We start from the raw sequence: 26,657 nt of genomic DNA, 5'->3' as shown, positions 1-26,657 counted from the left end.
TAAAAACACCGCATTTGGAGGGTATTGGGCGGAAAAGAAAAGAAAGGTAATGGAAGGAAATCAAATATTGTGTTTGGTATGAGTTTTTAGAGGAAAAGAAAGGAAATGGAGGGATTTGGAAGGAAACAAATTATATAGAATTTGCTGGTTTTGTTACCTTTCCAAAAATGGGAGAAAATGGAAGGAAAGGAAAGAAAAGAAAGTTTTTTTTTTTTAGTGATTGCCCTTCTTCTTTTTTTAATAAAAGATAAAATCTATAAAAAAAAAATTTTCCTTTATTAATCAACCAAACACGATTAGTGGTTAAATATATCCTCTCAAATTAACATTGGTTGGGTACTGACCGTACTATATTTCCGGGGGTATTGAATACTTTCTTGTAATGTTTGTAATATATCTTTAAATGTATAAATTAACACATTAAAAAGAGAGTCCGGTTTTCTTTTCTATTTTATCTAACAAAATTTTATTTTTCTCTCATCTTCCTCACACTTTTGGATGGAAGAAAAATGGTGGGCCAAGATGAATGACTCATTCCTCCATCCTTCCCTTCCATCCAACTCTCCCTACTTCTAAATAATGTAGGCTTGTTCAATCCCTCTTCTCTTCCCTCCTTCCCTCCTACCAAGCCAAGCATAAAAAAAAAAAGGGCAAAAGGAAAAAACTGCTAAGCACTAGAATGGTAAATGGTAAATGGTAACAATGGCACAAATAACATAAAGCAGATATTTTTTTTATATATAATATACATTTTTTTACATGTTTTTCTGTATGGATTGACAAGTAGTTCATAACTCCCAGAGATGCATGAAGATCGGCCAATCAACTTCCACACTTCAAAATACCAATTCAAAACTCAGTCCATGACAAAGATTGTCATGTTTAAGCTGTAGACGAAGTTACAGGCCGAATAAGAGAGTCAAGAACAAGGCATGTTCCAGAACAAGTAACAGAGCCAAGGCTTCAATATCAATCAATGTTATAGGGAACACATCCTAGTTTCTCTCTAAGAGAAGAGACTTAAGAGGAATGCATAACAAACAACTGTTCCCATATTGCTCCATCAAACCAGATTTTTCCAACAAGGTTGCATGAGGCAGTATCTTACCTAAGTTGGTATTGCATTCGTCTTCAATTTCGACGTCTGTCTGTCACGAAGAACCTCTGCTGGTGGCTTAATGGTGGACATGGAACACCAATGCTTAGCTTCAACTTTGCCAATGAACTTGTTCAATGAAATGAACAGGGGTTCTAGTTCAAGCACAAATGCATATAGCTTGTTCATCAAAAATTGGTCACAGGAGTTTAGATTCATTGTAGCATAACGATGATATTTGTTGCCAAACCTCACCCCTGCTTTCCCTCTAGAAGATATCGCTTCACAATGAAGACTGGACAAGTCATAAAAAGCTACTTATTTTTTACAACCTCATTCTACATAAAGCATCAGCCAGTGAGCTACATGAGAGAGCTACTTTTTACAAGATTACATAATAAGATAGCCTTAGCGCTCCAAAATTATATTCCCCGCTAGAGCTGAAGCACAAGCTCCGCAAGGAAAAGCTCCCCATCAAACGTCAGCCCAAATGCTTCAGCCGGCTGAGTTGATCCATCTATCATTCCACCAAACACGTACAAGTAACGCCCAGAATTATCTGCACAAGCTCGATGAAATGACCTGCAGTTAGGTCTATAACCCTTGGACTTTAACCTTCTCCACATATTTGTTAATAAGCCCTTTGAATTGATATCCAACACCCAAAAGTCATTTTTCCTGTGCCTGTATGTATCTTCCCCTCCATAAATCAGCAGTCGACCTCCTAAGATAAGTGTAGCTGAGTGACCAACTCGTGGGAGGGAAAGTCCTTCAGGTACATTTCGTAATTCAAATAGTAACTGTACCCATCTTAAGTGACCTTCAGATGAATCAAAGAGCCAGACATCATTAAGCACCTCGTATCCCAATCCCCTGCCTCCAAACAAAACCGTTTGGTTCCCACCAATGTAAGTCAACGTGTGTCCCGAACGAGCTGAAGGTGATGGATGAGTCGTAATTTCACACCAAGTTCCGGAACAAAGATTTTCCGAGAGATCTAAAATCCACGTGTCGTCTAGTCTGACCCCAGACAATCCAATACCTCCATGAATAAGCATCCTCCTGTTATCAATGCAGCATCCAGCATGGGCCCCACGGGGTGGAGGAGCAATTGAACCCACATCCAGCAGCCTCCAGGAGAATGTGATGCCAAAGGTCTCATGGAATGCTACTTGCCCTACCCATGCATCATTTTGGCGAATTCCGTGATCATTGATCCCTCCAAAGAGGACAAGAGCATCACCAATTACAACACATGAGTGCCCAAATCGCCCACTTGGAACACCTGAATTAATCTTCTGCCACTTCAATATCCTCTTAACGTCATTACCTATGTGTGCTACCCATGTGTCGTCAAGATGGCGTCCTACAGGAAAATAACATAGTTAAATCATAAATAATGATAAACTAGCTTTAGAACGGTCACCAGAAAGCAAGTTGGTTCAAATTACATTTACCTTCAAATAATAAATAAATAAATAAATCATTCAAATTACTACTTCTAGCATTATATAATGATAGGGAATGTAATTGTTTCCCAAGTTAATGAATGATTGCTGGCATGATTTCTTGTCCATTCCTAATTGGTAATAGTTGCAGGAAGAATCCCCTGATATCCTGGCAGGACCTTGTGGAGATGCTAGAATATGTTTTTGTTTTCATTGTTTCAGAAGCAAACTGTCATGGCTAAGGTTGGAGCTGCAACATGACTTCTGGATTTTGATGGACCTCTTTTTTTTTTAATTCTTTTTTTTTTCCTTCCAGGATAATGATACTTTTACTTGCAGCAGCAGAAAATGCTTTTTATTTTGTTTCGGGAAAATATTAAAACCAATTGTGAAAAGGGTACTCAACATGAGGACTCAATAAGTAGACATTAAGACGTAGTTATGTAACACATGCACACACAATGTTACGCTCATAACATTCGAAATCCATTGTACAGTATGCAAGTTTAAGTAAACTAACCATGTAGGTATTGAAAAAAGTAATTTCATAAGAATCCAAACCAAGCTGGAAATGCAGGTAACTATTCTTCACAAGCACGGACACACAAAAATTTTAGAATTTGGTCATGGTTATAATGATGGATAGGCGAGATTGTTATCTGAAATTCTAATATTCAACTCGCATGCAGATGGAGAAAAAATCAACTCACATATAAGCAGCAAAAAAGTTTAGCACTCAAAATCCCAGTGACAGTAAACAATCACTGATTTGAAGTAATTATAACTTGAATTCTAGCACTCAAAATTCCAGCGACAGTCAACAATAATTGATTTGAAGCCTTGAATTTTAGAGTCATTTTTGGTTTAGCCAAAAAATTTATTGATCAAATTAGTCGCTTTCACCAAGCTGAATAAAAAAGAAAAACCATGAAAACCAATCAAGCCATCAAGAAATCCAAACACAAAAGAATTGATGCCATAATGAATCGAGATGAAACAGTCTTTTCTGTGAGAACTGAGAACTATGTGCATCAATTGCATCCATCCATCATGTCTAGAAGCAGAAAAGAATCACATCAAGAGCTCATTATTGATGGAAACAAAATCAGAACCAGTATCATCAATGGAAACAAATCAAAAGATCCATAATCAACAAACTGTAAACAGAAATTATCCCAATTGGGAACTACACCAAATAAATTGGCATGGATTCCTTCTGATCAGCAGCAAAACCTTTCTCAAAGGCATCTCCCCTACCCAATCCCCCAACCCCCTCCTCCTTTTTTACATCATGTGAAGATTTTCATAATTTACACACAAAGCTAAGAGCAAATGAAGTTGTGCAACATACATAGCACAACAACTATATTATCACAGTTCTTCAAAGTGAATCTTTTTCAAGGGAAAACTTGGAGCAAGAAGTACTAGTAATGAAGAATACACTCACAGAAAGTAGGAGAGGAAGGAACCCACCCCCTCACCACTTTTTTCCTCCCAACCGAGAGAGAGAGAGATGGGGGTAAAAGAAAAGGAAAAATCTAAAAAAAATTGGGTTTTCAATGAAATTTGATGCGTCAATGATCTCTTTAACGGTTGTTGTTGTGTTGTTGGGGAGGGGTGAGGAACAGAAAATGATAAATAAGCACTGACATCAGAATTGAAGAGTTAAAGAAACATGCAACACAAATAAGTACTGAAAACAAATTACACAACCAACTACTGCACAATAGATAACCGAGAGCATTAAAAGCAAGCACCACAATTGACCGGTAAAGAAACATACAATACGCCAGTCACCTATAAGCCATGCTTAAACATAAGGGCATAGTTTGACAATTGATATAAAGTGCATTCATAACCATATAAAGAGTGTACTGAAGTCAGTTAGCATCAGCATTCCAATGTTCTAAACTTACATCTATGTCAAAATTAGGGTAACCCCGGATGCAAAAACACAACCCAAAAGTTCAAGGAAATTTGAATTCTTAAAATAAAGAAGGAATCAAGAAATGCCTAAACTACACATACTACATGAGAAAATGCCTAGTCTACACTTGATTCAACTTCATTAATTACCCAGAAAACCAAAGAAATAGATGGAACTTTTTCCTTTATCATATAAAAATTTCCAAACAAACTACAAACTCAAAATTTAATACAAATTATTGTTTTGAACTTAAACAGTTATCTGTTAACTTGTAATATAATTTATACATACCTAGCCTAGTAAGAGAAACACTTGCCCAACAGAATTATAGATCCCAGAAAGAAAACCCATCAAAGAAATACATTCAAAAAGCAGTCATCTATATCCCAAAAAGCAGTTAATCAACAAATCAGAAGCAGAGATCCAACAGAGACCAATGATGGGTATGGAGAAAACTGACCTCCCTCACAACCTCCACCAAACAAAACCAGACACCCAGACACAAAATTGAGAGAATGAGAAGCTCTGGGCCTTGGGAAAACCTCCTCAGCGTCAGAATCAGACAGTCTATGGCAAGAGACTGAGTCCAGCTGATAGACTTGCTGGTAGAGCTTATTCCATGGAAACTGAAGTAGCTGTTTGGTATGTGGAGAGGATTTGAGAGCGTCAACAGATGGGTTCCCCCAATCTCTTCTGCAGATGGATTCCCAGAAAGTGTCAGAGTATGAGAGAGTCCTAAATTTCTTGCAAGTCATGGAAAAAGAGAGTATTGAATCTATGGGTAAAAGGAGGAGGATTGAGAAGAGGTGGTCTTGGGTCATGTGGGTTATTGGTGACGATCCACTATGGCTGCTGCTACTGCTCTCTGCCATGGAAGCTCTCTCCGATTGTCGGAATTTCTGGTTCTGGTTCTTGGGTCAGACCTCTGTTTTTTCAGTATTTTTTGTTCGTTTATTTTTTCTCTCTTTATTTTCTGTTTGTTTCCTGGCAAAGGGTCGAGAAAGTTGTATTTCTTGTTTGTTTCTCTCTCTCTCTTTATTTTCTGTTTGTTTCTTGGCAAACTGTAGAGAAACTCTTTCATTTTTTTCATCCCGGGGAAAAAAGTTAAAAGTTAATTCTGGCTCTTGGGTCGGACCCCTTTTTTTTTTTTTTTTTTTTTTTCACTATTTTCTGTTTGTTTCTGGGCAAAAGGCAGATAAACTTTTCCTTTTTTTTTTTCTTTTTTTTTTTTTTTGGTTCCTCCCGGGTAAAAAGATTCATACTAGCTTCAAGAATTGAGCTGTTTGGTTAATTTGATATGTTCATTTCAGTTTTTTTTCGATGAATGGAAGGAATTGTAAATTTTGGGACATTGATAGAAGTAAAACTGTAAAACGAATTGTAAATTTTGGTACATTGATAGAAGTACTAAAACCAATCTTTTTTTTGTTTTTTTTTTTATTGGTACCACGAACTCTCCTAAGAAGGGACCATCCTAAGTTACAAATCGAGGGATACTGTCGACGGCCTTACACCTCAGCACCAATTTCAATTAAAGAATACTAAAACCTATCTTGTTAGAGTTGAAATAGCAGTAAAATGTTAGAGTTGAAATAGTAGTTAAATTTTAGAGTTGAAATTGTAGAAAAATATTTAGAATTTGAGATAGGTGTACACATTTTTGTTGTTTTTGAGATCCAAATTATAAATAGAAAAATGATTTTAAAGCCAAGTTCATAGGAAAAAAATGGAACCAACAGTTGTGCCAACTGTATTTTTGTTTTTATAAAATATTAGATGGTTTTCATTTAATAATTTCATCGTTTGAGTTTAGTAAGGCAACAAAATCGGATCTCTTAACATAAATTTAAAACAAAATGAAGTTGAATATTTTAACTCAGTTTAATATTCAAATTAATGCTTATACATAATTTATCAAAACAAATCAATTAGACATGGTACTTTCTTTAGGTCAAGAAAGAAATTTGGTGATTTTATTATAATTGACATGGATTTTTATTTTTGGAAAGAAGTAAGAAAATGATTATTTATTTTTGGAAGAATTAATGGGAGAAAGAAAAGAAAAGAAAAAAATGTCTCCTAGAAAAACTAATGCTTCGGTATGAAAGAAAAAAATTGAATGGGTGGATAGAAGGGAGAGAAGAAAGGATGTATGAGACATTCTTAAGGTAGATATTGTGTATTTACTTCTTTTTGTTCGGTTAGATAGAAAAGAACAAATTTATAATTTCTTATGTTCATTAGAGAGAAGGAAAGAAAAAGTTTTAATTATTTTTACTATTATATTTTATAAAATTGTAATTTATAAATGATAAGTACTGTAATTTAAAACTTGTATAATTTAGGATAATATTTAATATAAAACTTCTATAATAATCCACGTATCTTTCATTCTTTCTTCCGTTCATTTTTGGGCGAATGAAATTTTGTAAAGAAGGAAGAATCATACTTTTTATTCTCCTCTTTTACTTAACAAAGGAAGTTTGTTCCTTCTTATTTTTTCTTCACACCTCTTGTAAATTATTTTTTGTCCTCCTCTTATAATTTGTAAGATTTGTGCTGTGTTCGGGCTAAAAATGAAAAAAACAAAATAATAAAAGGGTTAAAAATGCATATTTGCCATAATTTTTTTTTATTTTTTTACTTTTTTGTGACATTTAGCACTCCTCCTTCCTTTATTAGAAGTGCAAAGATGCGAAATTGAGCTCAAGAAAAGCAACTCAACTACTTAGACAATGAAAACATTTACATCTCAAGAAGAAAGAAAATGTTAACAAGTAACGGATTAATTTTTCAAGTGAGCTCCAAATACTTGACTAATCATATTCCCAAAAAAACGAAAGTTGGATAAGATGTAGACAGTTAAATTATATGTTTGTGAAAGGTTTGAATTCCAACGGTTTGACAAATATATACACACAAATGGTACTATAAAAACAACATGGCTCGGAAGGCAAAGAAAGGATAAAATAACGTGAAAAAGACTTGTATGGAAAATATGTATCACTAATCTTATCAATCAAATTTATAATACGTCACTAATCTTTTACTTCAGACCCTTCATATCATACATTCCAATGAATTACTCTCTGTATCAAAAAAAATATATATATCCTACTTGAAAAACCGTGACTCACACACGATTTTTTAAACAGAACATCTAATTTATGACGGAAATAGTATGTCTTTATTTCATAAATGAAATGTAAAAGTGCATTGATATTAAAAAATTGGATCACACATAGTTCTCCAAACAGGATATTTAATTTAGGACGAAGGTAGTATGCCTTTATTTCGTAAATGAAATGCAAAAGTGTGTTGATATTAAAACATTGGATTAGAGATGTTTAGTGGCATTTACCTGAAGTTAAAAATTTTAACTTTTGAAGTTGCGTTCAAGGTAGAGTTAGGTAATTATATTTTTTTTTTTACAATATAACTCCTCAATTTTTTTTATAAATATAATTTTATTCCTTACTAATCAACAGCACGGTTATTATTCGCATTATATCTAATAAATCATGGAATGAAAATTTTAAACTATTTTTTAATTGTAACATGTATTTAGTGGACCGACATCAATGCCCCCTCTAGTTCAAATCGTGTCACCCATTTGAAATGAGAGGTAATAACCACTTAGACAAATGTCCTAGTCGTAATAAACTTAAACCATATCCAAATCATGTAGTTTATACACCAAAATAACAAAACTACAAGAGTAAGACTAAGACGTGGAAAATACCGTTGTCCATGGCACAAGCCAGACCGATTATCTAAACACGTGTCTTCTTAAGGAAAAGCACTGAAAAGACACATCATTACACCCACCCATCATACCCCCAACTTTGTCTCAAAAGTTAAAACCTACTTTATTATTTCTTAACAATATATAGATACATACATTGATGAGTTTTGCAAGAGAATTAGTCCAACACGTCACTGTTTGTGTCATCTTCATGATTCAGAATCCAATAATGTCAACTTGGAGACAAAACACAATTACTTCTGCCAGGACACCAAAAACCAACACATATCCAATATAGCACAATTAACATGTTAAGATTTTATGCCTTTTATAGAATGACTTCTCACAATTCTAGCTTTATGCATATGCCATTCTCTAAAGAAATGTTTGGTTTAGCTTTCTGTTTTCAGGGAACTGAATTATAAAACAGTACCAAAACAAAACAAAACAAAATTTGGTTTGACAATTTTCTGAAAATTAATTTTTTTAAAAACAAACAGACGACATATTTAGAGAGAATAATCTTTTATAGTTATCTGAAAAACAATGTGTGTTTTTGAGTTAAATGTTTTCATAAAACTGAACCAAACTAATCCTAGATCTCTAACATAAATCTTGTGTTACGATGCATATCAAGTCAAATAGTATGCAGATGCACTTCAGTAAGGTCTGATAAGAATGAGAGAGACCTTCCTCAATCCTCAGAGTCACGGTCACAGAATATGGAAGACGGAGAAAAATTCCTAACAAACCACACGACCTTTTGTATGACTGATAGAGAGCAAAAAACTCGATGTTCTTGCAAAGCTATGTTGTACAGCAATGCAAATATAAGTGATGTATAATCATGCAGCAGCTGCTAAATTTTAAGGAAAACCTGGAAATTACTGTAGCTTTTCATCAACAGCAGGTGTATGTTATGGTTGTTCTTTACATTATTTTGATTAAAATGATGCTCAAAGCCCCACCCTAGCTAACTCAACTAGGATTTCTAGATGACAAAAATGCCGAGCACATCCCATGAATTTATACTGAGAGACCCATAAAGTTACAATATTACAATTTTAAAAATGGGTATAAGTTACAAACTCAATTTAAGCATCGTCTCACCTAATCCTGTAGCCACTCAAAATAAATATCACAATATCTGTTACGCGAAATTGGTCTTTCATTTCTGCAAATTGTAAACTTTACCTCTGTTTACTAGTTTCCAAAGTGCTGCCTTGGCTTCCTCCAAGGTTTCGACCGCTTGCCCTTCTTCAAATGATAACCTCTGTATGTTGAACTGCAAAAAAAGAGGTTGAAAAAACATTCACATAGAGAAACATGCGAAAAGATGAACCTAACATAGGATGTTTGGAGGGGGGGGGGGGGGGGGGGGCGCTGGGGAATACCTGAGCACCTTGGCGGACCCGAATATCAGTTCCCTTGCTATCTATGGAAATGAGAGCAGCATCATCCACCTCAATTTCCATGGACATAAGCTCTTTTAGCCGCTTTGAGAAGATTGCATTGAGCTCCTATACAAAAGTTTAAATTCAATCCCAAAGGAGCAGAAGAGAAAAGTATAGTCAACCCCTATGTGTTGCTCCAGAAAAAATTGGGTGACATGTCCAACCCACTCTCTAAAATTATAACAACTCTGAGGAACAATTTATCCAGGAGGAGGAAAAGTAAAAATAAAATAAAATTTGAGAAGCACGCAAATATATCTGGCAATAAGACGACTGAAAATATGCATTTATAGAGAGAGGGAGGGACGGCGTTGTGTCTGCCAAAACCAGTTTAAGATACGAGTCTGATTGGCATGCGGAATTGAGTTGACTTCATAGCAATTTCAATCCCAAATGTTAAGAATTGGAACTCGAGGAAGAATTCTATTTTCTAGAAGGTGCAGAGAAAGGGAGATAAAGAATACAATTCTGATCCCCCATATGCATAGCAGAAGCAAAAAGGAAGAGAGGAGGAGCATCTATAGCTTCTCTTTGAGCATGCCAGTTCCATTGTTATTTTGGTCAAGAGCCTTTAACACTTCAAATTGTAGATATATCAGAAAAAAACGATGCATGAAAATTGTTCAGCAAGGCATTAAAAATGGGGGGAAAATGAAGAACTGAAAAGCCCTATAGAGACAAATTGAAGATCAAGAAAGAACCTAATACCTATGGATCTAAAGAATAACAAAAAATAAATAAATAGACAGATATTAGAGTGAACGTGAACAAAAGGTCTGGATTGATGTAGAGATATTTGTGTGCCAAGCATTCTCTTCATTGTTATTTCATTTGAGATGGAAACCAGCAGAAGAAACAGAGCACCGAGCTGGATCTCTCAGTGGCACCTACCAACTTCTCATAATTCCTGTGCTTGGAATCGCAACTTTAGACCCATTAACATTCGAATTGACCAACTCATGTCCATTCTGAATTCCATGTAATTGCGCCTAGCATTACAATTATCACATCTTGCATCCTACCAAACGACAGATTTGGAAGTAGGAGCCTAACTTCAATTACAACTCCTGGTTTCTGACTCAATTTCATGATCCAATTGTTATCTAATTGTTTCCTTGAAACAAAACTAGAAGAATTTAAAGTACTCACCTTTAGATTTTGCTCACCTCCATCAACTGCAATCCTATCAGGTTGAAGGGTCTCATATTCTTTGACGTCAACCCAAGCAACCGTACCAAAGCCTCCAATGAAATATATATCGCTGGTGGTAGCAAATAAACAAAAATAAGTTCCTCATGGTGCAATATGGCTTACTGATCAATCTCCTAAAATGCACATACGCTATAGAATTGCCAACAGAGTAAAAATCATGAATCAAACCAACAACGTCATCAGTCTGAAGAAACCTATGTTACATGGAATCTTCAAAAGTAGGTGGTGAAGTCAGACACACAATACTCAGACATTCCAACCATTTTGGCTGAACATGCACCTAAAAGGCTAAAAAGTATATCCAATGATTCAATTTTATGATACTACTGTTTCAAAATGAGTTAAATGCCTATATTAAACACTATGTTACATAAAGACCTTATCCTTACATAAAAACATTATGTTACTCTAGAAATTATTCAATTTTATTTCTATAGTAAAATAATAATATAAATATTTGGCAATGCCCATGCGTCCTCCTATCTGGGGATTTGACACATTTGACGTGTGGATACATACCCGCACCCAACACAAGTACCCGAGTCCATGTAACATAGGTAGAAACACACTTCCTGTAGATCCACTGCTTATTCAACTCAAAAAAAGAAAGATTTATCAGGTATATAGTGCGAGGCAATTTTATAAATTTCCTTTTTATAAAAAAAAAAATACCACTAATTTTTTTTTGAGAGAACAAATATTTAGACAGAAAACCAATGCACATTAAAATATTAGGAACATCTGCTGTTATTAGAGATATTTTGTAAAAATTGTATCGTCATTTGCCAATTTTGAGATATTCACAAACAATTTGCACGTTATATAGGTCTCATGAACAAGCATGAGTCAAATTTAGTGAAATTCATCACAGAGCTGATGAGAAAAGCTTCTTCCATATACCAACTTGCAAGGGCTGGAGAAAAAACTTCTTCAAGCAAAATTAGTTAACTTCCATAAAATTTGTACAAATGCATATAAATTTAACTGTAACGACCCACTCCACCACATGGTATGAAATTGTCCGCTTGGAGTCCAAGCCCACGCGGTTTTACTCTTAGGTTTTACCCTAAAAGCCTCATGCCATTTGGAGATAGCACCATCTACATATATAGCACTTCCCCTTTCCACACCCTGGTAATGCGGGATTGTGCACCCGTCCACGCACACTTACCCATAAGGCCACCACAATCACCCCCCCCCCCCCCCCCAAAAGGGTCCAACATCCTCGTTGGCCACACTTCCGGATAAATCAGGCTCTGATACCATTTGTAACGACCCAATCGACCACATAGTATGATATTGTCTGCTTTGGGGCCAAGCCAGTACGGTTCTGTTCCTAGGTTTTACCCCAAAAGGCCATATACCATTTGGAGATAACACCACCTACATATATAGCACTTCCCCTTTCCACACCCAGACGAAGTGGGGTCGTGCACCTGTAGTCTGCTAGTGCCTCGCACCCACCCACGCCTAAGGTCACCACAATCCACCCCTAAGAGGCCCGACGCCCCCGTCGGCACACTTTCGGCACAAGGTGTGATATTATCCGCTTTGGGCCCGAACCCGCACGGTTTTGCTCTTGGATTTTACTTAAAAAAACCTCATACCATTTGGAGAAAGCACCACCTACATATATAACACTTCCCTTTCCACACCCAAGCGATGTGGGATCGTGCAACCGTAGCCAATGCCTCGTACCCACCAACAAGGTTGCCACACTAGAGATGAATTGATCATAACTCCTTTATGTTGTATGTGGGCCATTGTGGACCCTGTGGAAGGAGTGTAATGTTAGATATTTCAAGGGATGGAGTTATACCCTACATAACTTTAAGTTTTTGTTTCACATTCTTTTTTCTTTCCCCCCCCCCCCCCCCTCTCTCGAGGCAATTCATATGTCCATAGATTCTATTGTAGAGTTTTTGGGAGATTTGTATACCTTTTGCGCGCATACTTACCCGGTTTTATATAAAGAATTACTTTAGTTATCAGAAAAGAAAGAAAGCAAGAAAAAATTCACTGAATTATGGAGACATCTTTGATTGGGATTAAGCCCATCAATCCAAGATCGTTAATCATGTGACAGATAGGCTAAAACATTACTCAGAGTATGAAAATAGATAAACGAATGATCAACTTCCGAAGCCGGATGGTGTTTTTACCAAATATGGACAAGTAATTTACCTATATAACCGCCGGCGGGGGGGGGGGGGGGGGGGGGGGGGGGAAGTGGTTTGACTCGTATCTATTCTTACATTAATTTTGATGTAAAGGGTGAGAAAATGACTTCCTATTTATTATGCAAATCAGTGGCAACCCAAAAGAGAACTTAAATGCACAGTGTAATTGCAAGAGAGAATTTTTAATGCACAACTATATTCAGGGAATTTGCTAACAAGGGTCTAGCAAATCCCCATCAGGCAACTTTTGTAAACAAATACGAACAAGGGTAGGGTTACAAAAATCAGAACTTACAGGCTCAGTGAATACAACAATTCCTCAAGCAATAATACAACCGTTATACAAAGTAAACAAATTTTCCAGCATGATAAATTATATCTATTGCGAGATTATTCATTAATTTAAACAGTAAAACTAAAAACAAACCTTATATTCTGCATCCTAAAGTAGTAGAAGTTCCCCCACTGTTGAGAGGGCCCTTGTTGATGTTTTGCTATGTACTGTTTATGAGCCCATTCCTGGCAATAATCAGACATAATAACGATAACAAAAGCATTCAACAACAATAATCAGTGAAGATATTCAATGTGTCAATATAAATAAATAACTAGTTAACAGCCCTTGTTTTCTCCACGTATACTATATGTATCATGTTCACTGAAAGGATGAAAGTGTTCCATAAACCCCGATACCAAAGGATAACCATGACCAACGAAACCAAGATATGTATGTGTATATATATATACACACACATATATATTACAAACACACACACACACACACACACACACACACATATAGAGAGAGAGAGAGAGATTATCTGATAGCAAATTGGATACCTTCATCGTTTTGTAGAAAAAATGAGGAAAGTCGCGGAATTGAAAATTTTAATTATCTCTTATAATCTATAATATGTTATTTGTAGTAAGGCCACTTTAAGAGGAGATCCTTTCAGTTATAAATAATTTAAATGCATCTCGCAGAACCACAATATGATTCACAGCCATGTGTATGGCCAGAGAACAATTAACAAGAATTTCTAACTAATTTCAATCATATATGTAAATTTTATCCATAGTGTCAAGGCATCTACCTGCTGGTCTTCTGGAAGGGGGAAGACGTCGCCAAATATTGTTACCCTTGCATTTGATAAGCTACTCCATCCAGGTATCTGTAAAGCTCTAATATTAATAAAATCCACAAGCAGAGAACTACCAATAGTTCAAATGTGGTAAAGGCATACAAAAGAAAAAGCACTAACCTGCACAACCAATGTGCATCTTGGATCAGCTAACAAATTACGCGTATGTATTGCCAATGGTGAAAATGAAAATATTGGATCTGCAAATACAGACATGACAAACATGTTAGAGGGGGGTGACCTTTCTACGATAACTAGTCTGCCATTGACTTGCAAGTGGTATGCCATAGATATATAGATAACCAACTGCTCAAGTAATTTCCAGAAAAGAATTATAAAACCTAAGGCAACGTTAACTAACAACAATCCTTATAAGTGCAGGATCAAACCCCGAGGCTTTGATACGTCAGAGTGCACTATGCCCTATATTAGTTAGATTGGTGAATGGATTAACAATAATTGAAATCTAAATTATATTTATAAGCAGCAAAATGAATCAGCTAAATATAGAAAGGGGCAATAAACAAATCATGCAACCACAATATTTACATGGAACCCAATGGGGAGAAACCACGGGACTAGTCTAGGCTACCTGAATCCACAATGAGAGATATTACAACTAGATTAACAGTTCCCAAACCCTGAAACCTCTAGTTACCTATTGACACAAATGACGCTAAACTTCCTCCCGAGAGTTTCAAGGTCATCTGTCTGCTCGTTAACAAACTTTGCTCCTCACAAATCTGCTTCTCCACCAGTTGATTTAGTCTCAGCCACTAGTTATCCAGGTAGTGTGTGTTGGGCACAAATACTTAGGTGTTGATGACGATTTAAGCTCCACAAGATGATGATCAACTCTCTAATTAATAACTCACCATCTAACGCAATATGCTAGATAATGAAAACAAAAGTAAGCTCTATGAAAATATATGACCTTTCTCTATATAACCGCTCAATAATATGCGTGGAGATCTCTCTATATATTCTCTTGTGTGTTCATGAAAGCTTAAGGTCTTTATATAGTACTTTAAGCGCCAAGGAATTAGGGTTTCTTAGTTATAAACTATAATCAGAAAAGGGAACATAAAACTTCTATGGTTTTCAGTTAGAGAAGTTTCCATATACTGTTCCTGCATAGTTCAGTCAATCAACAGCGAATAGACATGTCTCAATCAGTCGATGCTTTGATCGAGCTATTCCAGACTTCAATATAATTTTTCTGAAAATTTTCAATCGATTTAACCCATCGATCGAGACTTACTGTTTTTGTTGCAATTTCTTGTTTAAATATATTTATTCCAAAAACAACTTCATGCATACAGAACATTTTTTTCATGAATCAAATATGCTTTATGCCCTAAAATGAGAATGCATGATTATGAACCCTAATTGGCTAGTTAGTTATTCGAAAGCAGTGTTATTAAAAGCCCAAGGCGCACCAAGGCGCTAGAGGTCCTTTGGAGCCTAGGCACGAAATGCACGAAAAGGCGCGCACCTGAGTGAGGCGCGCAATTGAAAATTTAAACTACTATAAAAACATTCATATCTCATAAGTCCTATCAATATTCTAAAAATTAATATCAAATATAAAAAAGTAAATCCATCAACTAAACAAGCATCCGACAACTATAAAACATATCACAAATTTTTGTTTTCTTGAAAGGCAAAGCAGAATTTGTTTTTTTTAATGGCAAAACAGAGCACAAAAAAAAAAAAAATCTGTTAACCCAAAAAAAAAAAAAAACAACTGTTAACAAGAAAAGATTTTTTTAATGGCAAAACAGAGCACAAAAAAAAAAAAATCTGTTAATTAAAAAAAAAAAAAAAACAACTGTTGACAAGAAAAGAAAAAACATAGCAAAAAAAAAAGACGCGGAGACAAAAGAAGTAGATGAAGAAAGAGAAGTAGACGAGAAGAGAGAGAAGTGTTAAAGAAAAAAAGGAGAAAAAACAGAGCCCCCCCCAAAAGAAAGAAAAAAAAAAAAAAAGAGAGAGAGAGAGAGAGAGAAGAGAACTAGACGAAGAGAGAGATGTAAACAAAGATAAGAAGAGAGGAGTACAGGAGAAGAGAGGAAAGAGAAGTAGAGGAGAAGATAGAGAAGAGGCTTCGTCGTTCATCTCTGCTACTAGGGCTTCGTCGTTCATCTCTATTACTAGGGCTTCGTCGTTCGTCTCACGGTATCACTCTTTCTCTGTTCGGTTGACACTTTTACTCTTACGCTTTCTTATATGTTTATTCTTTTGAACAAAAGTTTCTTCTCTCTTACGCTTGGGCTTTCTTATTTGTTTATTAAGTTGCCAAAAGTACCCTTTTTGACTTAAGAAAAAGAATAATCATAGTTTTTTATAAAAAAAATTAGTGAGGCGCGCTAACAGGACGAGGCGCAACCGAGGCACGCATCTAGTAAACATGAGTGAGCTTGGGATGACAACAGGCACTAGACCTGCGCCTCAAGCCTAGGCGCGCCTTTAACAACACTGTGCCTCCACTGAGGCTCGAACCCCTGACCTTCCTTTGGGAAGTAGGGGCCTAATACCTCTAGGCGACTGGCGTGTTGGTTTGTTCCTTTCTTTTGTGTTTCTCTTAAAGGTTTTTTGTGTTCGGTTCCTCGTTGGGCATCTTTGGTTGCTTTCCATCCATTGTTGGCCTCTTATGTTAGGTTTCTATTGTATTCAATTCTTTGTCAAATGGGTGGTGCCTCCCATTACAGCCTTGTAAAATGTGTTTCTTGATTAATAAAACCACTTTAACTTTTACCAAACAAAATAGCAAAACTAAAAATCCAAACCTAACAAATCCAAATTAAAGCTATTCTCTTTGCATCTGCAACATTTTCAAAGCTAGATAAAACTTATAAGAAATCATTTACACTTTACTAAGAATGCATTTAGAAGTGAGGAGGACATCCTTTAACTTGCACTTGATAGAACACCATCTTTGGACAAATGTTATTTATAGACCAACATAATCTGAACACCTTACACAACCAAAAAATTATTATAACCATTGTTACTGTTATTGTTGTCCTGGTCATGCAAACATTCTAAAGTTTCAGAACACCCAAGAAAAAGGAACCCAGTTCTTCGGTGCGACACAAGGCCAGGTATAGCATAAGCACTTTCTGAACTTGAAGTAGCAATATACAGCCTATCAAATACTTAAAAAATCAGTGACTTACGTCCCATCAAATCAGGTGCAAAATCTACCAATGAACCGAATGGGTATCCTTCTCGTCTGTGATGCATCCGGGACATTACAGTGCACAGGTGTGCAAATCTGGCCTATAATTACAAATTTTGGGGGAAAACAACAAATGAATCATAATTATGGAGGAAAATATAAACATAATCAAGCTGGAAAGTTAGTGACTATAAATAAAAATGTTAACCTGTTCCATCAGATTGCGAACTGCCAAGGCTGGTCTAGGTAACCCGTGAGCTGAGGTTGCACTCTGCACTCCCCCAGATATCGGAGTTCTGAAAAGCCCTGCCCTTGAGCTTCCCCCAGTTCCGTATGAAACCGTAAGAGGTGTCATAATATCTGATACCTTATTATCATTCTTTTCATTACTTTGATCGTGATCTGAATTACCCTTCAGAATATGAGAAAGGCCATCATAACAAAGCCAAAACAGCCTTTTTAGATATTTATTTGCGGACTACAACATCGAAAGAGAAATTTTCAGTTCTCATGTAGCAGAAACTATAGGCACATCAAGAATACCATTTGTAGACATACATAGTGTCACACCATGCATCAACATGGCACAATGAACTCAACACGGCAAATCCCCATAATCTAAACACGGAATAATTATATGTAGTTGCATTATTTAATTAAAAATATAGATAATGTTAAGTAGTCTGTATGAAAAAGGACATAAAAAAAATAATTAAAAAAAAAAAACGAAAATTTGCAAAGAAAGATAATCACTTTATTGGTTTCACATTGGGATGGCAAACTTGAATTTTAAAAAAATAAAAATGAAAATGATAATAATGATTAGACCAAAAAGGGGGACTTTTTTGGGGGGTGGGGGGAGCAATTTGAAGTGTAAAGTGTATATATGAATTAGCATAGTTGGCATGAACATTGCATAATTGCACCAACAAGTTCGTGCTACTATTGGGCTTATTTGATTTAAAAATTAAAATTCGATATTAAAATTTTTTATTCTTGTTTCTTTTTTCTACATGATCCCAGTATCCGAACAGAGTATAAGATCACACTGAAAAACACAAAAACAAATTTAAACCAAACCCGTTGAAATTAAAGTTACCTGAGACAAAGACACAGTCTCTCCGGAAACTAAACCAAACGCATTCGCAATCCGTGTCTCTTCTTCGCCTTCGTCCGATACTTCTCGAGCAAGCGCGAGAATTCGAGGCACGTAAGCCCGCGACGTCGTAATGGGAACAATCTCGTTGAATTTCAGAGACCCACTACGCTTGTTTGGAGTTCTGATCAAGTGAAGAACCGAGTGTGTCTCTGCGAACTTAGAGGCGAAGACGGTGCTTGAGAGTGCTTCCATAGAGGGCACAGAGATTCTACAGACAGGGAACAGAAAAGGGCATAAAGCTGTGGTTGGTTTTAGGGGGTGTATGTAGGGGTCTGTGAAGTGAAGTTTGTGTCCGAGACCATTGCTATTGAGCAAAAGGGTTTTGGAGAGCTTTTTTTCCGTTTTTTGCTTATACTGAGTTTTCAATTTTTTTTTGGAGAAAAAAATTATTCCGAGAGGAAAGTTAAGAGAGAGAGAGCGCATTACCTTATATGAAATGTAGGGCTTGGATCGGTTCATGTCCATGAAGTAGCCCAAATTTCCAATGCTAGCCGGCCCACTAGTTTATTTTGGCCAATTAAATTAATGCAATTATGAGAGCCTTTAATTTCCGAAATGAAATCATTTATATTTGGGAAAAGACAAATGAGTGTTTAAAAAAAAAAAATTAATTCATTGTTTAAATAGGGATAGCTCATTATGAAAGGCTCTGGTGATATATTACTCTTTTTCTCCTTTAATGCATTGGATGGAAGAGGGATAAAAACTCCTCCAACAATACACCTCTACTTAGAAAATACTTTTGAATTGCATTATTCATACATAAAAATAAATAATGCATTTCTTATTTTCCAAGTCCATTTTCACACATTTATGAGATTAAATTTTCATCATTACACAAATAATAGCCTTTATTGTGTATTTATGTAATGATGATCAAGCGAACAAAAATTACATATAATTCTCTTTTAGTCAAAATTTGTTGTTTTCTCACATTTGCCCTCCTTTTCGTCCATACCATATGTGACTTGAATTTAAATACAACTCTTATTTCACTAACCTTCAGGAATAAAAGGGAAGTTATATAAAAGGATAATAACACTTACCTCCTTTGAGGTTAGGTTTAATTACAAACAGTACCTTTAACATTATAAAAATTACGACAATCTCCCTCGAAATTAGCTCCGTCATAATAGTTTGCCCTTGTCGTTAGTAGTCAAGGACATCTTTTGCTAATGTCAGTTCTTTTCTGCATGAATTACCACATTTGTCCTTATAAACAAGGCAAATACATTTTTACCCTCAGCCTTTGATTTAAAATTATCTATTTGCCCTCAACATAAAGATAAAAAATGGCCAGTGGCCTACTAGTATCAGTCTCTTATTTCTCAAAGGAAGGTCAGGGGTTCAAGTCTCAGAAGAGATAAGTGTGTATGAGTCTCAACTAAGGAGGAAAAAAAAAAGACAATATATATATATATATATATATATATATATATATATATTAAGGTAAAGTGCAAATAACCCCCCTTATCTTTACTCTCTCTCCCAAGAAACCCCCCTAAACTTATATTTTTAAAATAAATAAATCCCTTAAAACTATCTAATTTTTTTGCAAAAAAAGGCCAGGCTACACTGTTCCGTCATCCAATTATCATGTGACCTAGGCTATATTTTCAAAATGACAGTGCTACCCTTATTACTGTTTTCGATAATTAATGAATAAAAGCACAAATTATCCATTTGTTAACCCTAATTTTCGTTCATAAATCATCACCTCTCTGTGGAAGTCTTACCATGGTCACACTCTGCAATCCACTCAAAACTAAATAACTCCAACTGCATGTTCTAGTTCAAACCCCAATATGAATTATTCTTCCTCCACCATTAACACTATAAGAACCCTTTTAACATTTGTGGGTTCTCTTTGTTTTCCAAAAAACCAAGTACGTGTTGAATTGGCTATTCCTTACCCTCAATTTATTGGATCGGACAAATCAATATGGTATACAAGATCCTTGATCTAACATCTAACAGGCCTCTGTTCAATTATATATATATATATATATATATATATATATATATATTGAGGGTTGCAATGGAAAGTTCCCTTGTGCAATGGGTTTTTAAGAAGGAGGAAAATATTGATGACAGGTGGATCTATTAAAAAAAAATTAAATTGATGCAGAGACGAGGGAGATAAAGTATTAAGATGATTGTTGAGTGGTGGTGTGGGGAGGCGCCGACGATGGTGGATATTGCCGAACACAAATTTTTGGGCCAAGCCACGGAAAGAAAGAAACAAACGCTAAACAAAAATTTAGAAAAATAAATAAAAATAAATACCCAACAATTTTAGGCTACCAAGAGCATAATGACTTCCATTAAAACGGGTGAGAGCCCAACATCAAACTTCATGACCGCCGGCGAGAAGCTTTAAGAATCTATGACGCAATCACAATAACCCCGTTGAAATTTATTGAAGAACCAGCTCGTCGGCGAAGTCGGCTGCCGAAGGTTGCAATTGGTAGTCGATATCGTCGGCAACAGAGAAGGAAAACGCAACACAGAGCGTAAAGAAAGAGACAGAGCGTAGAGAAAGAGAGAGAGAGAGAGTTCTGTAGAGAGACCGTGTTTGGCGCTAAAATAAGTACTCTAAGGACATGTTTGGCAGTTGTGTTAAGGGTTATTGGTGATAAGGTGATGTGTTGTCCTAATAGTATTGGATGTTCAAATTGCATTTGCCACGTCAACAACATCAGGTGCTAAAACAATTAAACAGCAGCGTTCCACTAAAGGGTAGTCTAGTAATATAACATTTTGGATGACCTCCGGTGACCCTGATATTTGATTTTGTCCTTAAAGTGAAATTTTTTTGATAGTTTAGGGGGTAATTATTAGTTCAGGGGGGTTTTGTGAAATTGACTGAAAGATCAGTATTTGCACTTTACCTTATATATTATTTATGCTTCTCTATTACAGCATCACAGCCAACCACCAGTGGCAGCAACCACCTTCACCACCACCATTATCATCTTACAAACATCAGGGGCACCACTACCACTATCCAACACAATTAGAAACGTCTCCACCACCTCTTTTACCCCTTCAATTGAAACCCTAATTTCCTAACTTCTTCACTGGGTCAAATAACTCATCATCATATCTTACCTCCCTTTTTCTTCATGGATTATATGGATCGGCATCGACCATTAATCCTCTGCAAATCGCGTATTCAGATTAGATCTAGTTGGAGAAACAGGGTTAATTGGTTGTTAGAGTAAGGAGTTGCAAAAGTTCTTTGTGCACTGGACGTTCACTGATCTGGGTTTGGGACATGACATTCCATACTTGACGACAGAGTCATCGCCACCGGAGAAGAGGTGGAGATTATTGAGGCAGGGGTAGTGGAAAATATGGACAGGGTGAGAATGGTATCGGATTTGACGAAGAGGGGGGCGGGTTTTGATGTTGAATACCTAGACGAGACCATAGAGGGATTCGGTGGCTACGTGGCGGCCATCGGAGTGGAAGAAGACAGAGGTGGCAATGTTAAAGAAGGCGGAGATGGTGGATTTGGGCTCGAGGGTTTGGGCAAGAAGATAATGATGGTGGCGGAATAGGTGGCCGCGAATTCGTGAGGAGCTGTTGGGGAAGAAAACGAGGTGATGAAGGAGATTAAGGTTTAGATGGGTTCGGGCTTGAATTATTTCCAATACTTTGATTCTGAAGAAATTGACTAGCCATGTCAGGGCTTGAATCATGTCGCCAATGATTCTTGTTGGCTGGTTAGCGAGATCGTCGACCTTAAACCGAGAGAAAATACAGACATAAAACAGCATATATGTGTAAATATCATATATTCTATCTTGTATTATACTATTTTTACTTTGTATATATATATATATTCACTTGCAGTTTTATTAATATGATAATCTACATAAACATATTCTATCTTGTGCGCTGAACATTTTCAACTCCCTATTTAGTTGTCTAGAAAATGCAAGAAAATGAAGATATATATATATATATAAGGTTGGGAAGTACAGTGGAGTAATTAGCTGGAGACAGATGAAGAAGAAGAAAAAATGAGTGAGTTAAAAGAATAAAGGTGGGTAAAAGTGTCATTTGGCAATATAATTTGATAAGTTGTTGTATTAATATAATAATATAGGGTATAATAGTAGTTTCACATGCATTTTTAACAGAACTTAACGTCTGTCGCATTGGAGGGAGGTGATTGTAATTTTTGAAACCAAAGGGCACTGTCTGTAATTAGGCCTAATCTCGAGGGAGGTAAGTGATATTATCCCATTATATAAAACATCTATTAGACTACTGTAACGGGTGGGCGTTTGTCTATTTACTCAAAAACTCAAATTGTTGGGTTGCGCTACATGCTCACCTACTTATACACTGTAATGTTTATGGCTTTTATTATATATATATATATATATATATATATATATATATATATAATGTTAATTAAAGAAATTTTTTATTTTTGCTATGGGACCCACCTTACTTTAATGCCTTATGTGGTTAATGGGATTGCAGACCCATTTTTTTTATGCAATCAACTTTCTCTCTCGGCTAGTTCTCTCTCTCGCTGCTTTGTTTTTTTTTTTTTTCTTTTTCTGTTACAACTTCAACTCTTGATTACTTCCTCATCTCTTGAAAATTTTAGATGTCGTTTGCGGCAAAACGAAGAGCGCAGTGAGATCTTCACATAGATATAAGTAATTTCAGCTTTTGTGCCTCCTTGAATTTTCGAATCTAGGGCTTAAGAATTGGGGGTTTTCTCCTCCTTTGAGGTAGGGGTTCTTAATGTACAATTTCTTGCACTTTAGTGAATTTCCTTCTTGATTTTGCTACTTAGCATGCTATTTTGTGTTGATCTTCTTGTAAATGATAAAATTGTTCTAAATGAATTACATGACTATGTGTTTTAATTGACATTATGTGTAATAGCATGCTTGAATGATATAGAATTCATGCCTTACATGCTTAATCCTATTAGCTTATTATTGAATGTAAGTAATGTGAAAATTTATTTGAAATTCTTGTAAAGCATGTAAAACGGTATGAGTTTGAAATTACATGTGTGTTGATAAATATTGGCATGGCATGAAAATATGAAACATACATGCACTTCATTGGGAAGAAACGGGGAATGTTGTTTTGAAAGAAATAAATAGGCTTTTGGGAAAGGTTTTGAAAAGGTTTTTATGAAAAATCCGGCCGCCTAGGAGTTGCCAAGGGACCGCGGCGTTAGTGAGGCCTAGAGGGGACTAGAGAGATCGTCCTAGTGTAGTTGAATTACCTGGGCCCTAAATGACGCCATGGAGTTGCCATGGGTCAGGGACAGTGGCCAATCCTCCTCTTGTGCTACCATAGAGTTGCCATGGGATGGGTTCACTAACGTTTTGAAATTTACGATGGAAATGGTTTGGGAAATAGGGAGTGACGTTGCATGGTATGGCATATCATTGCACGACATATTCATTTGTGGTATCGGATTAATGATATGGTATTGTGGTTATATTTTTTCCCCAGCATGGTATGATCTCAATTTCTTTATTCATATTCATTGTGTGGATTCACGGGGTCTCAAGAGGTGTGCCTTGGGCACTTCCTAATGAGCTTATGCTCCACCCTTCATTTTAACATTTTTCAGGAAACGGGAATGAAGTGGCGGATGACGTTCTACTACAGGCTTAGTATGGATTAGATGATCATTTTGTTATTTTTGTATCTAAGTCCCACTATTTTTATAAAACTTAGTATATTGTATTCTGTACTGAGCCTTATGGACTCTTGCTATTGTAGTTATATTCATGGGCTGTAATTTTATTATAAATTATTTAAACGTTATAAGACATGGACTTTTGATCTAAACCATATTTTTTTTTTTTTCACTGTAATTATGATATTTGAATTAAATAGCATGTAGTTGTTCCACCATGAGTTGAACCATGTTGAAGCAAAATGAATGGATGAAAGCAATGTTGAAATGTATTATTTACATTGTGTTGGGACAGGTTAGGTAAATTTTGAAGGTCCAAGAGAGGCTTTTGCATTTTTATGCATTTAAGCAGGTTTGTCGTAGGACCCGTTTTAGCAAAGCTCATGCCAAAAATTTTTATTTATTTTATTTTTTATTTGTGTCATTTTAGGATCGTTACAAATTTAGTATCAAAACGATGGTTCGAAAACCATTAGGACGACGAGTAGAGGCTTACATATGCATGAGAAGTCATCTGCATAGTTTATGTGATTAATTCTTAAAGTTTTTTGCTATGTAAAAAAGTATGCTTAACTGTTTACTTGTTTACGTGCTTATGTGCTTATATGCTTATATTAATGTGTTCAATGCATAGTCTTGCATGCTAAGTATTTTGTGTTGAGTTGTTCACGGTTGAATCTTAGTATTATCGTTATTGAACCGTTTTCTAGTTTTATAGTATGATGCCGCCACGAAAGGAACCCAGAGGTGTTGGCCCTATGCCGACAAGAGGTGATGTTGGTGAAAGCTCTAGTTCCAATCCGGCGGAGCAAAATGAAGAAGATACACTTTTTAGGGATTTGATTACCCCAAGAGGTGTTTCCACCAGAAGGGATGATGTTGAGACACCCGTTGAAGATGGTGAACGTTCAGTGGAACTAGCATTAAACCGTTTGTTACAGAGAGCCTTGAGGGCTACAATTGCTACTCATTCGCAACCGGTACCACAACCGATAGTTCAGGTAGAGGAGACGCCAGCACATAAACATCTCAAGATTATTAAAGGGTTTTCTAAGTTGTTGCCAGTAATGCTTCAGGGTGGTGCAAATCCAATGGTAGCGGACGACTACATGGACCAAGTGGAAACCCATTTGATTTCTATGGATATAACAGATGATCACTTAAAAATCATCCTAGCCACTTATAAGTTTTCAAATGATGCCAAGCTTTGGTGGAAGTCGGTCACAAATCAGTAGAAGATTGAAGAGATGAGTTTGGATAGGTTCAAAGAGCTATTCTATGAGAAACATTTTCTTGCTCCCAAGAGGTGGGAACTAAGGGACCTGTTTAATGGTCTTATCCAAGGAAATATGTTAGTGACGGAATACGAGAACAAGTTCACTTCTCTTTCCCGCTTTGCTCTAGAGATGGTGAGAGATGAAGTTGATAAGACTCGAAAGTTTATTTCTGGTCTTGATTACAAAATGAGACCGTTGTTAACGGCACAGGGCATCAGGGTTTATTCTGAGGCAGTGGAAAGAGCATTGATGCTAGAGGCGGAGGCCAAAGATAAAGATGTAAGAAATGAACAATATAAGTAAAAGAGGAATGCAGGATCATCTTTAGAGGGACCTTCATGGAAGAGGAACAAAGGTAGTTCATCTCAGTTTCAAGGGCAGCAGTCTGCACGATCCGCTCCTACTACCCCTATGCCAGCAGGGTCTGCCAGGAGTGGTGTCATTTGTTATCGCTGTAATCAACCGGGTCACTACAAGTCAGAATGTCCACATGCATCGGTTAGTTCTGGGGTTTGCTTTGGTTGTGGCCAACATGGTCATAAGGTTAAGAATTATCTTAATTTGGGAGCAGGCATCGGTGGTGGCAGAGGGTCACAGCAAAGGCCGTCACAGTCGGCTACAGTTCAGTCATGTTTCAGACTACCACCACCACAGTCTGCCATGTCCTCTCAGGGTTCACTGCTAGTTAGGAAGGATACTCCTACTATGTCAGTGCAGTAGTCAGGTGTTCAGGTTGGCAGTTCTCAGGCACTAGCACCACAAGGACGTGTCTTTGCACTTACTCAGGGCGATGCATCTTCTGGTCCATCAGTTTTCTGAGGTATATTTCCAGTGTTTGGTTATTGGGCCCGTGTTTTGTTTGACTCTGGTGCATCTCATTCCTTTATTTCATCATCATTTGCATTTACATCGAGGTTAGAAGTCAGTTTCATGGATCAGGCGTTGTGTGTTGATACGCCAGTTGGGGTTTCAGTATCTTTGAGCCGAGTTGTGCGGGATTGTTTCATTGTGATAGCCGGACGGACTTTTGTGTTTGACCTTATCCTCCTGGAAATGACTAACTTTGATGTCATTCTCGGGATGGATCGGTTAACTTCCTTTCGTGCCACGATCGACTGTTTTAAAGGTAGAGTCACAGTTTGCACTCCTG

The 26,657-nt window shown here is 36.5% G+C and overlaps 2 protein-coding genes across 3 annotated transcripts; both read right to left on the bottom strand.

The window, feature by feature from the left end:
• Positions 1-712: 712 nt before the first annotated feature.
• On the bottom strand, positions 713-5,648 carry LOC132286436 (F-box/kelch-repeat protein At1g51550). The gene is made up of 2 exons (XM_059788771.1): positions 4,932-5,648; positions 713-2,462 (listed from the first exon to the last, which is right to left on the bottom strand). The coding sequence occupies exons 1-2, from the start codon at positions 5,341-5,343 to the stop codon at positions 1,531-1,533; spliced, it is 1,344 nt and encodes a 447-aa protein (XP_059644754.1). The 5' UTR covers positions 5,344-5,648; the 3' UTR covers positions 713-1,530.
• Positions 5,649-9,080: 3,432 nt separating this feature from the next.
• On the bottom strand, positions 9,081-18,942 carry LOC132283985 (uncharacterized). 2 transcript variants are annotated; one of them, XM_059786048.1, is made up of 9 exons: positions 18,485-18,942; positions 17,594-17,863; positions 17,384-17,486; positions 14,325-14,404; positions 14,157-14,234; positions 13,490-13,581; positions 10,820-10,931; positions 9,611-9,736; positions 9,081-9,501 (listed from the first exon to the last, which is right to left on the bottom strand). In XM_059786048.1, exons 1-9 carry the CDS (start codon positions 18,734-18,736, stop codon positions 9,385-9,387), a joined length of 1,230 nt encoding a protein of 409 aa, XP_059642031.1. In that variant the 5' UTR covers positions 18,737-18,942; the 3' UTR covers positions 9,081-9,384. The 2 variants fall into 2 exon arrangements, with proteins under 2 accessions (XP_059642031.1, XP_059642032.1); XM_059786049.1 differs by having other exon boundaries at positions 17,594-17,797; positions 18,485-18,939.
• Positions 18,943-26,657: the final 7,715 nt, after the last annotated feature.

Source organism: Cornus florida, unplaced genomic scaffold (genome assembly GCF_030987335.1).
Source record: "Cornus florida cultivar Cherokee Brave unplaced genomic scaffold, ASM3098733v1 CherokeeBrave_3.0.0_Hap2_Chr11, whole genome shotgun sequence".
Lineage (NCBI taxonomy): Eukaryota > Viridiplantae > Streptophyta > Magnoliopsida > Cornales > Cornaceae > Cornus > Cornus florida.
This window is presented reverse-complemented; position numbering and strand designations above follow the sequence as displayed.